The sequence below is a fragment of the Gymnogyps californianus genome, chromosome 14 (assembly GCF_018139145.2).
Source record: "Gymnogyps californianus isolate 813 chromosome 14, ASM1813914v2, whole genome shotgun sequence".
Lineage (NCBI taxonomy): Eukaryota > Metazoa > Chordata > Aves > Accipitriformes > Cathartidae > Gymnogyps > Gymnogyps californianus.
The window spans coordinates 18,619,932-18,632,254 of NC_059484.1; the positions used below are offsets into that span (position 1 = coordinate 18,619,932).

Genomic DNA, 12,323 nt, shown 5'->3' on the forward strand with positions numbered 1-12,323 from the left:
TGAGAACAAAGTCCGTTTCTGCCCAGCTCCTGCCTGCCGGCTGGCGGAGGGAAAGCTGCTTCCCGTGCGTGGCCACCCCGGCTCGGCAGCCAGCTCGGTGGCACCGGCGCAAGCATCCTCGGCACGACCATCCCCGGCACGACCATCCCCGGCACACGGCCCCTGCTACCCGCTGCCTCCTGCACGGGGGTCAAGGCCGCCACGAACCTACCGGGCTTCGGTGCTTCTGCACCCACCCGCACCGATGTGCTGAGCCTCGGCTGAGGACTGGGCACTTCGGCAGTGGTTTTGGGGCTTTTTCCGTAAATTTTGGGCAGGCAAAAGGAGGAGCAAAGGCTCTATTACAGACACACGCGCTTCGAGGTGCTGCTCTCCGCTCCGTCGGGCCGTTTGTTGCTTTACCATATCTGCTCTATTAGTCACTAATGAACGCGTCTGACAAGGTTGCTTGAGGATGCCAAACCCCGCAGATGCTGGAGCAGCTCTCAGCAATGCGAACTCCCTCCGCCACCAACCGACCGACAAACCCTCTCTGCAAACCAGACTTCTTTCCCTCCGCGCGCCCACGGCTGCCCTTACCAGCATCCCACCCCAAGAGTGGACCTTGCGTTTGGCAAACAGGCTCCTTTCTCACCCCCAACTATTTGTTTCATGTTATAGCACAGTCACCCCAGTACTTGTTTTTCCTGAGGATGAATCACATCATATGAGGAGTTAAATCATCGCCCAAGAGTAGCAGATTTAGCACAGAAGGCAAAATGTAATCTCTTTGAAGCCAAACTCTGTATCAAAGGCCTCAGCCTTTGTTTCCTTGTGGTTAAATATCTGGAACATGAAATTCATAAACAAAACAAAACAAAAAGCTAACATTTTACTTTGTGTTTTAATATGCTTCGCCTCTCCCATTTTGCAATATGTTCTTGTACCTGGAGGTCTCCGCCGGGCTTTGCTGGGGTTTTATCAGCCGGCACCAGGGGGGATCTGGCTGCCTGCCCCCGCGATCACCCTCCCCGCACTCTCCCCCCCATCCCGGCCGCCCCGACCCACTGCCTGCAGCCACCAGCCTCCCCGCAAGCCTCTGCAAGGTCCCTGCGTCACCGACGGGGATTAAAAATTCATCTGAAGAGTGACGATGCCCGCAGAGCACCGCCCGCCAGACCTGCTCCCTCGGTGTGCTTAGGATCACGGTGACAAAAGCCAGTGGCAATGACCACGGAGCACATACTGGTGTATTTTTAACTCGTGTCCCTGGGGCAGGTTTCCCAGCGGGCTCCGCTTTGTGGGATGCTCCTCAGGGCTGGCCCATGCAGGGGGGACATTTTGGGAGTGCTCCAGCTCACGGTCCCTTCTTCCCCGTCCCCCGTGGGGCAGCGGGTGCCACTGAGCTGGCTGTGCTGTGGCCAGGCTGCGGGTACCGGGGTCGTTTGCTGGGGCAGGTCTCTACCATAGTGTATTTTTTCCCTGTGTGTCAGACCCCGAGAAGCACCGTGGCCCGGCGAATGGAGCATCCCGCTGGATTACACCACGCTGGTGGCACGCTCAGGGAAAGCACTGTTTGTGCCGAAAACCCCAGCGAGAGAGAAAATTGCCTCCTACTCAAAAAAAGAGGCTTTTCTTGTGATTAGGAGAGGTGGGTAGGAAGCTCTCCCCGGGTTTCCTAATCAGCACAGGCAGCTAAACGTAAGGCAGGAGACAGCTCTGAATCGGGCAGGTTGCAACCCCGCTCCAGGGATGCCCCAGCCGGGACAAAGACTTCAGCCTCTCCGCGGATCTGCTCCCCATTTCTAAAACAGGGCTAAGTCCTTCTCCCCATCACACAGCACACAGGAGGGATGAAGCCGGGGTGAAAGCACCGTGGAGGTTAAGGATAACGGCTGCACACGGTTTGTACAACAAACCGTCCCCTGTACGGAGCGGCCGGTGGGCCGGGGGCTGCGTGGGGCCGAGCCCTCCACACTCACCATCCCATCGACGGCGTGATCTGTCCGACTCCACCGGGAGGGAGGGGGTAGAAACCAGGGATGTCTGAGGTCTGGGAAGGACGGTGCACTCCTGCGAGAAGGAAGAAGGAGATGAGTTGGACCCAGCACCGCACTCCCTGGCTGACTCGGACCGCTCCTGACCCCCTGGCTGCTCCATCTACGGGCACTTGTGGGCAGCAGGGAATATATGTCCAATAGCTGTCTGCAAGTGGCAGGATATTATAATTGCCCTTTTTATTGCTGTGGTTCTCTCTGTGCGGATGGGCTGGGTCATCCACGTTGCTGCAGAATCACAAACACTTGTGTAACAGGGTGGGGAAGGCAGCTTGCTCCTGCACAAGCATCATCCCTGCTCTGTGCCACCCTGAGGCCAAGCAGCAACTTGCTTTGGTAAGGATTTGATGGACTCTGGACATCCCTCTGCCCTTCCCAGAGAGCCTGTTCAGGTGCACAACTGATGGTCAAAGCCGTTCCTACACCCCCTTCCCATCAGTCATCCCCGGGACCCCCCCATGAGCGGCCAGCGGGGATGCTCCAGCAGGCACCACTTCTATCTCGATTTTAAACAATTTGAGTCCCCATTCAAAGCAATCGTTTCGTGGGCTCTGTGGGTGCCAAGGAACGGCGGAGGTGGGTATGGTGCCAGCTGGGAATTCACCCTTTGCATGGGGAATCCCTGTGTGATCTTCAAAGCCGCTGGCACGGGCGGCATGGCCAGAGGAGACAGCCGCAGCATCTATCCGTTTCTATCTGGACTTGAAAACAGCCCACGGAGCCCAGGGCTGCGGGTGGGACTCGGACAACTGCGGTGCTGCTGGCAAAAGCAGCCTCCAGCTGACCCCCAGCCTGCAAAACCGGAGAGGATCCGGGGCTGAGCTCTGCCGCAGCATCGTGTAACGCAGAGCCAGGTCCCTGGGAGGAGACGAATACTCGCTGCATCACCTCTGCACCCAGCTAAGCCTGCAGGACTTGGCGATGTAAAGCACCAGCTCTCCACTGACTGCTAATGAGCCTCAGACAAAAAATCGTGTACAGAAGCTGTCCAGCAGCTGTCCTGGGCGATAAATACATTCACTAAATTGGTGATTAGTTGCAAGCGAACTCAGAAGTCTGGATTATTCTCCTAGGTGTATTAACGATAAATTATTAATTAGGAATGACACCAGTAGATTCCAAGCATCTTATCAGGAGTTAGCTAAAATAAATATATAACTGTACTGAAAGGAATATATAACTCAGTATGAGGATTTACCTACAGCTGTGCTCAAGTGGGATGCAGCAGCCCACTGAAGGTCAAACAAAACCAGCAGCCATGCCAATCCTAGGCAGCTGCCAGGATTTCCTGAGATTTGGACTTCCAACAATACAAGTTGCGTAAGCCAGAGCACAAGTTATTCTTGCTGGCCCAGTGGTTGGGGCACCAGCCACTGACTCAGAAGATCCTGCTTGTATTTCCTTGTCTGCGTGTCCTTGGGCTACTGTGAAATACTTCAAAGGGATGCTGTGAGAATGAGTACGACGGTGACTCTCAAGCGCTTACACTAGGCGATAATGGGAGATAATTCAGCGATGAAAATAGAGATGGGACACATCCAGAATGAACGGGGAAGGAAACCCTCGCCCCAGCAGCGCAGGGATGGGGGATACAAAGCTGATCACAGCTGAACCACAGAGGCAGGTCCCAGCTGAGGATGATGGTCTGAACCTCTCCACAAATAGGACCTGGGGGGGTCTCTGGGATGGACAGACTCCCCCTGCCTCCGACGTAAATGTACAGGCTAAATGGGAAAGGGGAGACTGGAAAGCGCCTACACTGAGGGTGCAGGCGGGTGTGCAGCCAGAGGACAGCTTCCCAGAATTACTGACCCACCACAGAGATAAACGTTTAGGGACTACTCCAGTGCCAATCGTAGCCTCCACGGAGGGATACAACCAGCTCATCCCTCGGGTGAGCTGCTCCCGTATTGCTTAAGGCTTTCCAGGCTAACAGGGAGTCCCTGGAGGCAGCTCACGGTGAGGGGCCTTTGTGCTCTGCAAGGCATCTGCAAAGGCAGCGTGAAGGAAGGTGTCTTGGGTCGCCTTCCCAGGAGACTTACAAATCTGCACGCTTCCTCTCGAGATTCGGAAATCTGCCATTAGCTGAGCTTTTAATAGGTTTATTTTGGTAACTCTACATATTTTTTCGCTGAGTTTATTATGCTGTGGTGGCTGACAAGCAATGTGCTGGCTGGAAGAAAACCATGATGTGCTTGGGTGTCTCTTACACCGGACCTAAATCCTCCCCATCAGCATCCCTGATGAGTCCAGAATGTGGCCTCTGGGTTCAGACCAGGGATAATTTAGCATGTCCTCCAGCCAAGAGCACCCTCGATACCCCATTGTTTTAGCAATGATGTTATCTTGGCGAAGCCGATGTCTCCAGGACAGTTTGGATCACTCTTGGGTGGAGGCCTTTGCCCAAATCACAACAGTTGGTTTTGTGCCTCCATTTTCGCACTGATTTCTGGGCTCTGACGGGCCCTGAATCCCTTCCTGGATGTAGTTTGACACAAAACTGTGAATCTGCTTGCTTCAACATGAAATCAAGACCAGGTTTGTGCAAAAGCCTGGGTAATCTGAACAGATGTTGAAAGATTCTGTGGCACTAACGTAAGGTTGAGAAAAGTTTGATTTTACACTCAGCTTGCCAGTAATCCACGAAGAATGATGGGCTGGGGTGAATTCCTGTGCACATACCTATATTTTACAGTTCAGGGTTTAACCTCTACCTACTGTACTTTCCTCCGTAGCCTCACGAGCTAATTGACGTGTCCTGGACTCACACTGGAACCCAAACAGCCAAACTGTGTGACAACCACGTAACGTGTGGCTACGGACACACACATATAACAATCCAGTTAGCTATCAGACACCAATCCTATTTAGTCACAATATTTCCTGTTTCAAGCATTTATTTTCTCAAAATGACAACCTGACAACAGTTTGGGTATGAGTCAAAGGAAAGATTACTTTCCATTTTCTGGTTGACTCTTACGCATCATCTCGCAGGCTCTGGTCTGGTCTCAAGCTACAGGACAGCTTGCACAGAGAATTGAGCACGCTTGATCAGCAGGGTTGGCACTTTTGATATCAAACTCCTCTTGACCGGGATTACAAAGCATTGCCAATAAGCTAAATAAACTCTTACTGCTAAGCAATGCCCCAGTTGACCAAAGCTCTCGACTTTTCCCATTGATTTGGGACCAGGAAGGTGACAGCCTTGATCTTGGTGATCTCCAGCACTGTCCCTCTCCCACCACGCAGGTCCCCAGCGGTGCCATTACCTTGTTTCTGGTTGATGTCAGCGGGCAAGTGGGGCGAGTGGGAGCCGTGGCTGAAATGGTCGTTGCTGTAAGGGATGAGCGGGGTGAGCGGGTGGACTCCGTGGGACGGCTGCACGACGGGAACTTTGTTGGACTGCAAGACAGAAGGAGGGACAGGGCTCAGAAGTCGTCGGGCTCCGTGAGCAAGGAGGGCTGGTGCCCTTTGCAGTCCTGTCGTTGCAAGCGAGGCTGGGAATTACTAAAAGTCCCCAGTGACTCTCAAGGGCAAGGCAGAAAATGCCCTTGCCTACTTAAATAAACACTACAGCATCCTGCAAGAAAAAACCGTAAACCAAGCAGTGACAACAGCTGAAGACGACCGCATGGGTAGGTGGAAAACAGCTCAAATCAGCATGAAGTTTTCAAAATTCAGAAGAACTTCTTTTCATTCATTTCCAGTATCTTTTATTCCAGAATGAATGCTACAAGCATGCTACCCAATGCATTGCTCTTGTTTTCTGCCTTGTGCTACCACAGGGTCTAAATCTGGACTTTCACGTCCTGCACACTCACTCTGAAAGCCACTCTCAGGCTTTCCTAACCGGGGCTCTCAAGCAGGGAGAGCCATGCTGAGGGCAACGCCTTTGAAAACATGACATGGTCACCAGTGAGCCCTCGGGCTGAAATCCCCCTTGGTCCCAGCTCCAGCGCTGGGAGGAGGACCGGAGGGAACTGTGGCAGCGCTAGGGATGCAACAAACCCAGGAAAATTTAAAAAAGAAAAATCCAATCTCCTCTTGCAGCTACTCCTGGGTACGCACGGCGAGGCCATCGGAGCCCAACATCTTTGTAAAAGGCGCTTTTTTGTGAACACAACTGGGAGTACTTCTGCGTGTTGGAGCAGAGAGAGGGGAAGCTGTTCAAAAGAGCTGTAAGGAAAACACACACACACGCACACGCTGCCGTCTACCGCCAGCCTCCTCGCCTCGAGCATCTCAAGCTGCTCCCTACATGCCTGGTTTCGCCCATGGTTGCCTTTAAACCCAAACTGACTTCGCCTTGGTGGTGGAATGTTAGGATTTGTCCCAGATAAATCCAGAAAGAGAAACAGGACTGACAGCACCCCAAAACGGGGAGAAAATGAGCACGGACCAGGTAAGACAGCTCTCCAGGGGCTAGGAGCTGGATCTTGCTAGCCAGACCTCTTGTGTCCCACCAGGACATCTACAGAAGATTTGCTGCGTGACTTTTGACAAGTCATTTACGATCTCTGGACTTGATTCACTGGTACCTTTCACTTTGCTAACAATTTTGCTCAGGCAGAGTCAGCACAAAATGCCAGTCGGCTTTGGTGGAGGTGGCGCAGCCGGAGCCGATGGCTCTGGAGGAGCTGTCCTGGACCTCTCCTGGCTGCTCCGAGCCGCTTGCACAGCAGCCCGAGAGCCCTGGGCAAGTCCTGTGTTTTGCATCCCTGCTCTGAGGAGGAAACCCATGGAGCGGAAAGGAAAACAGACCGATGGAGACGCTGCTTTACATCTGTCTTTCCCACAAAGGTTTGCTCATGCAAATAAAACCCAAGAGGCATGCAGGTTTGCATTTAAGAATGAATGAAAAACCTAATTCCTGATGCTTACCAGGTGTAGATTTACTGCGTACAGCGGGATACTGGGAATGTAGCCCCCCTCCCCAGCACAAACTGGTGTGGTATGGGCGTTCCTGTCCTGCAGCAGGGCCATGGGCTATGCGATTTTCCCATCGAGAGCGGCGCTGGGCTGGCTCCCACTTAGTTAAACACATGTTTGGAGCTCTGAGCTTTTACTATTCTTGCCCATGAAATGAGATGAAGAATAGCTTTTCAGTGATATTTCTAAAATTAGCTATGGTTTAGCTTATTTAAGAGCCAGAAAGCCTAAATTAGGGATATGCAGTTCTACATGAACATTTTACCATGACACTGGAGCAGAACAAGCTCGATGCTGAGCTGTTTTAAAAACCTCAGCTTAAGCATTTCTGCTGTTCCAAGTGGGGCAGATCTTTCCTTCCCATTTGCACCGTGCCTGATCCAAAGCACAGCACCATCCACCAGCCAGCCTCGCTGCCTGACGACTGTTAACAGCTTTCGGAGCAATGACAGAAGACCCAGACCACTACAAAGGCAGTTGAACAGTCCTGATGCTGATCCACAGGATACCTCAACAGTGAAAAGCACAGAGCACGTGTGGTTACAGCAAAGGCACAGACTGTCCTTCTTCCCCATCAAAGCAGAACATGGTAACTTGCTGGTACAATAGGTTGTAGCTCAGTTACTCAGATTTTCCATCAGTTCAGCTGGCAAACAAGATGTTGCACCAGTAAGAAGAGTTGGCCTTCCCTGTGTCCCCTCTACATTTGCACTTGCCTCGCTCAAAAACTTTTTTCCTACTCTTTAAAGTCATAAAAAGCTGGTGCGGAAGGATGCTCAGGAAGGAGGTAAGACAAAAATTTCTGCAAGAGGCTATTCATCCCCCTCCTGCTTCCTCCATTAGGGAGTTCGCTACAGGAACCCGTCTCCCAAATTGAATCAACCAAAGGAAGAAGGAAACGTTGCACAAAGATCTGGAGAAACAGAGAAGACTCCTTCAGTGTTGATCCCCGGTTTAAACACCACAGCTGCTAATGGTCGCGGTCCACGGCCATGTCTGCAGCTCCTGGTCATCACCAGATGCGCTGTGGCTGCCGCACGCGTCTTCGCTGTGAAATCATACCTCGTTTATAGAAATCTCTATGCCAGAGAAGTGGTATCAATTCCTCTTTTTTACAAGGTCTAGATTTAGTTCCTGCAAATCAACTGCAGCACATGAACCTTGAAGAGGCTTTTCAAAGCCAGAACTTATCAGCTGACAATGTCTTACGCCATAAAATTAACCCGATGTAAATGTTTTCTGCTGAGCGGACTGATTTAACACGAGGGCAGTTGGGTTGGTGTCCTCTCAGCAGGTCCCCTGGGAGGATGCCGGGTGGTGCCGGTTGGGACATCATGGGGATGTGCTACGGTTTGCTGAAGCATCTTATTGCATCTCCTCCCCAAAGCTGTGTTTCAATACAACTCAGAGCAGCGGTGACGGAGCTGCTCGCTACCCACCCACCCAAAATAACGCAGCTGGTGCCCAGCGTCACGGCCCCAACCCCAAGTCACCCCAAGTCGCCTCCCGTCCTTCGGCAGCCACGCAGGGACACGAAAGGGCTCTGAGGACAGCTTTGTCTCACCTCTCCCAGCACAGCCCGTTGAGGGCAGGTCAGGGAATGAGCTGTGCAGCCACGACCTCGCTACAGAAATGAAGAGGTGCATTTACAGCAACACCAGAACGGTATTTCCAGAGGGGACGGAGCAGCAGAATGGGTTTTGCAAGCCTGGAGGGCTTTTTTCCCCCTCTCAAATTTGCTAAATTGCAATTCTCCTGAGCACCCACCGCCCCGGCGAGTGATGCCCGCTGGGGTCCCCGTGTGCCTCGTGCCAGCAGCCGGTGCCGCTCGGCGCTGGGGCAGGCACCGACGCTGCAGTTCATCACCCTACCAGCATTAATCAGCCCCCATCAACCTCGCTGAAAATAAAAAAAACCCTGACTGTGAGGGAAGAAGCTCCCACTTTGAAGCCAAGAAGTGACTTTAATAACTAGAGGTAATTGGATGAGCAAAGAGAAAACACAGTTGCATTAATTATTAAGAAAGACTAATTGTTGGCAAGGCAAAATTAGGAGACCTCACCGCTCACACACGGGTGTCTGATTGCGATAGAAGCTCGAGGCTAGCTAGAAAACTCTCCTTTCGCTGAGCACACACAAACCCAGCAGGTCTTTCACATGAGGATCACCCTCACGATCAGAGCTGCAACGTTATTTGGCTCCGAGGTGCCCGATCAGGCACAGCATCCTTCGCCTTCGCTCCCATCCCACATTACACGTGCCCAGCAAGGGCTGCAGCTGGGCTGCAGCGTGCTCCGGCCACGGGCGGCCGCGGGGTTATACAAGCTGCCGGGACGGTGCTGGTTGATCAGAACTATAAATGAGTTTTTTTTTTAAACAAAATGTGGGTTTTTCATTAGAAAACGGTGAGAGATTGTAATCAAACATTTTCTGGAAAGCACCTCGTGTTAGCAAGTATTTTGACTCATTTTTTAAAGACTGATCTATTTAGTCGTGACATGCTAAAAATGAGTAGTTTTACTTCGCTGGCTTGACAGAAGATTTTTCTTTTAAACTTTCAAGCTAATCTTAGCAAAATGTAGCACAGGTCAGAAGTCAAAATTTGAGTGAAACGATCAAACCAAAATATTTCCATGGCTGGCAAAACTCTTCGGGTTTTTAGCTCTGTGAAAATATTAGAAAAAATTGTAAAGAATTTTTTTCTGCTTGGATCAGTTTAGGTAAAGAAACAAATAAAAAGAAAAGAAGTGAATGTTTTGTAACCTGTGAAAACTATTCTTTGCTACAATTGAAAGCAGCTATTAAAAGCAGCCGTGGTCACACCAAGCTGCCTGGGTGGCTGCTGGGGATCCCAGCATCCCCCCAGTGCTGGGCTCCACCGCTGCTTCTACGAATGGGAATTCTTTTAATTCATTTTCTGATAGAAGACAATTCATAACTAAAATAAAGCAGGTTAATTCGACTGCCCCTTCCAACACTTGATGCCCAATTTAGTGAAAAACGTTTTGTTAAATTTCATGATGGCTGCACCAAGCACCCAGGATCGGTCCTCGCCCGGGGCGGTCGGGGCTGCGTACCCGACCTGCACCACGGCGAGTTGTTTAATACGTTAAAGGAGAAGAGTAAACCTGTCTGCCACAATGCAGATTACACCAACCGAATACAGGAGCTCATCTTACAAGGCTGATCTTGATCTGCCCTGTTGCACAGCGGCACAAAGCACCCTTCCTAGGAACAACCCTTTCTTGGTTTTGATGACTGTATTTCAAGAGTTTTTACGTTTTCCCCAGCTTGTGAACAAAAACAACCTAAGTGAAAAGCTGGCTTTTTCATAGTTTGTTTTTAAGGCGAAGTCACATAGATGACGCTGTTCTGTAGGAAAGAAACTTACATTTTACAGATTTCCCATATGGTTGAAATAATAGAATGAATTTAAGAATTTGCTCTCACTTTATAAAAGTCAGCCCTAAGCCCCCGGGAGATGTACCTCGCCATCAACCAATTCGGAACATGCAATATCACCTTCCTGCAGAAATGGGGTATCATTCACAGCATCACCCGGCTCTGAGTGGGGAAAACTCCACTAGAGTTTCTTCCACAGGATTTCTGAACATCTTAATCCTGCTTATGCCACTTCTGTATGGTTTTTTACAAGATGTTTTAACAGCTACTCTGAAATGAAAGATGAAAGATCTTTTGCAGATGAGCCAGCTGGGGCTTCATCGCGGGCAAGTGGCTTTGGCATTCGGGCTCCAGCTGAGAGCAACTTCTGCAGAGTCAGCATCGGAGAGGTGGGGGGCTCCCAGCTGATGGGGACCCCAAACACATAGGGGATCTCATAGGCATAGGGGACTCCAGAGGCATAGGGGACTTTACACACGTAAGGGACCTGAAACACATGGGAGGCTGCAGGCATTGTGGGTCCCATAAACACAGGGGATCCCATGCACACATGGGGTGCCCTCCACACCGGGGACTCCTTGCACATAGAGGATGCCATGCACATAGGGGACCCCATGCACACGGGGACCCTGCAGGCCAGGGAAAAGGGACAGGCTGTCAGGACTGTGCACAGCACCAGTGTGGCTGGGGCCCAGCACCTTTGGGGACGTGACTGCAAAGGGTGCTGCACTCCCCGTGAAGGATAACGGGGTGCTGCCTGCCCCTTGCACAAACCTCAGCTCCCAGCTACCTAACGCACCCCGCTGGTGCAAAAGCACCGGCCAACACCCCAGACAGCCGAAATCCCCGTGGTCAGCCCAAAAGCAAGCAAAACAGGGACGAGCCTGCCAGAAAGCCCTGCGTTGTGGGAGCCACCTCCCTCCTGGCAGCCCCTCCACGGATGCAGAGGAGTTTGCAGGGAGAGAAAAGCCCCCAAACCCCTCTGTGATGCCCGGAGCCAAGTGCCCCCATCACCCCGGGCTGTGTTGGCCCTGGCAGCAGCCTCCTGCGCAAGGGGAGGCTGGAAGCACCCCAGGGGGTGCAGGATCCGTCCCCTGTGGTACAGCGGCACGAAGCGCCCTGGCGCACGAGCCGGCAGCCGGGGAGAGCGCTGTGGTTTCCAGCCTCGCCGGGGAGCCGAGCCGCGGTGAGGCGAGATTAGTCACATCACTTTCAAATTTTCCCACATCGCCGGCCCCAAAAATAGTGAAATGAAAAAGCTGTGGGCCAGCCCGGCAGCGGCCAGTGTGGGGCGAGGGGCCTGGCCGAGGGACGGCAGCTCGGGCCGGAGGCTGTGTCACGCCGGCGGCTGTCACCGCCAAGGCAGAGGGGGATTTTGGCAGCCCGAGAGCCCCATGCCGCCGGCTGTGCCGTGTGTCCGGCTGCTGGGAGCAGCCCCCAGGGCCGGTCCTGGCGCAGAGCCGGCAGATGGATGAGGTGAGCTCCGAGCACGTCTCCGTGCTCCTCTGCCCTGCTTGGGTGCCTCTGGGGTGAAAGCCCTGGGTGCAGCACAGATGCTGTAGCAGTCCAGCCCCAAGTCGCCCCAAATGTGTTTGCTTCGACGTCACTTCTCAGAGAGGGCGAGATGAGTCGATGCGCCAGCTATGAAAAACAAAACCTACAAAGTTTTGCTGTTGCTGATTCAATGAGGAATTAATTCCTTTTCACGGCAAAATTAGTCATCGTGCCACAGAAAGGTATAAGGTCAGGCTGCACTGAGCATGCACCGCTGCTGGGGAAGGTACCTGTTACAGGGGGGACTGTGCCTGTTGCTCTTTATCCAACAAGCAATCCAAATTAGCAAATTATTAGGGACATATTATTAAGGACATCATTAGGTACGTCCTGCAGCATCGGAGCTGCTCCTGGGAGGGCTCGCAGGGCAACGCTGTCATTCGGGGCGCTTGGGGACCTGGA

General features: G+C 52.3%; 1 protein-coding gene across 1 annotated transcript in view; it reads right to left on the reverse strand.

Moving 5' to 3' along the window:
- Positions 1–12,323, reverse strand: part of TCF7 (transcription factor 7) — a 72,121-nt gene that overhangs the window by 15,261 nt on the left and 44,537 nt on the right. The window contains exons 4-5 of the mRNA XM_050905335.1: positions 5,306–5,438; positions 1,962–2,049 (exon numbers count right to left, since the gene is read on the reverse strand). Coding sequence (XP_050761292.1) covers positions 1,962–2,049; positions 5,306–5,438 — 221 coding nt within the window. The remainder of the gene's footprint in view (positions 1–1,961; positions 2,050–5,305; positions 5,439–12,323) is intronic.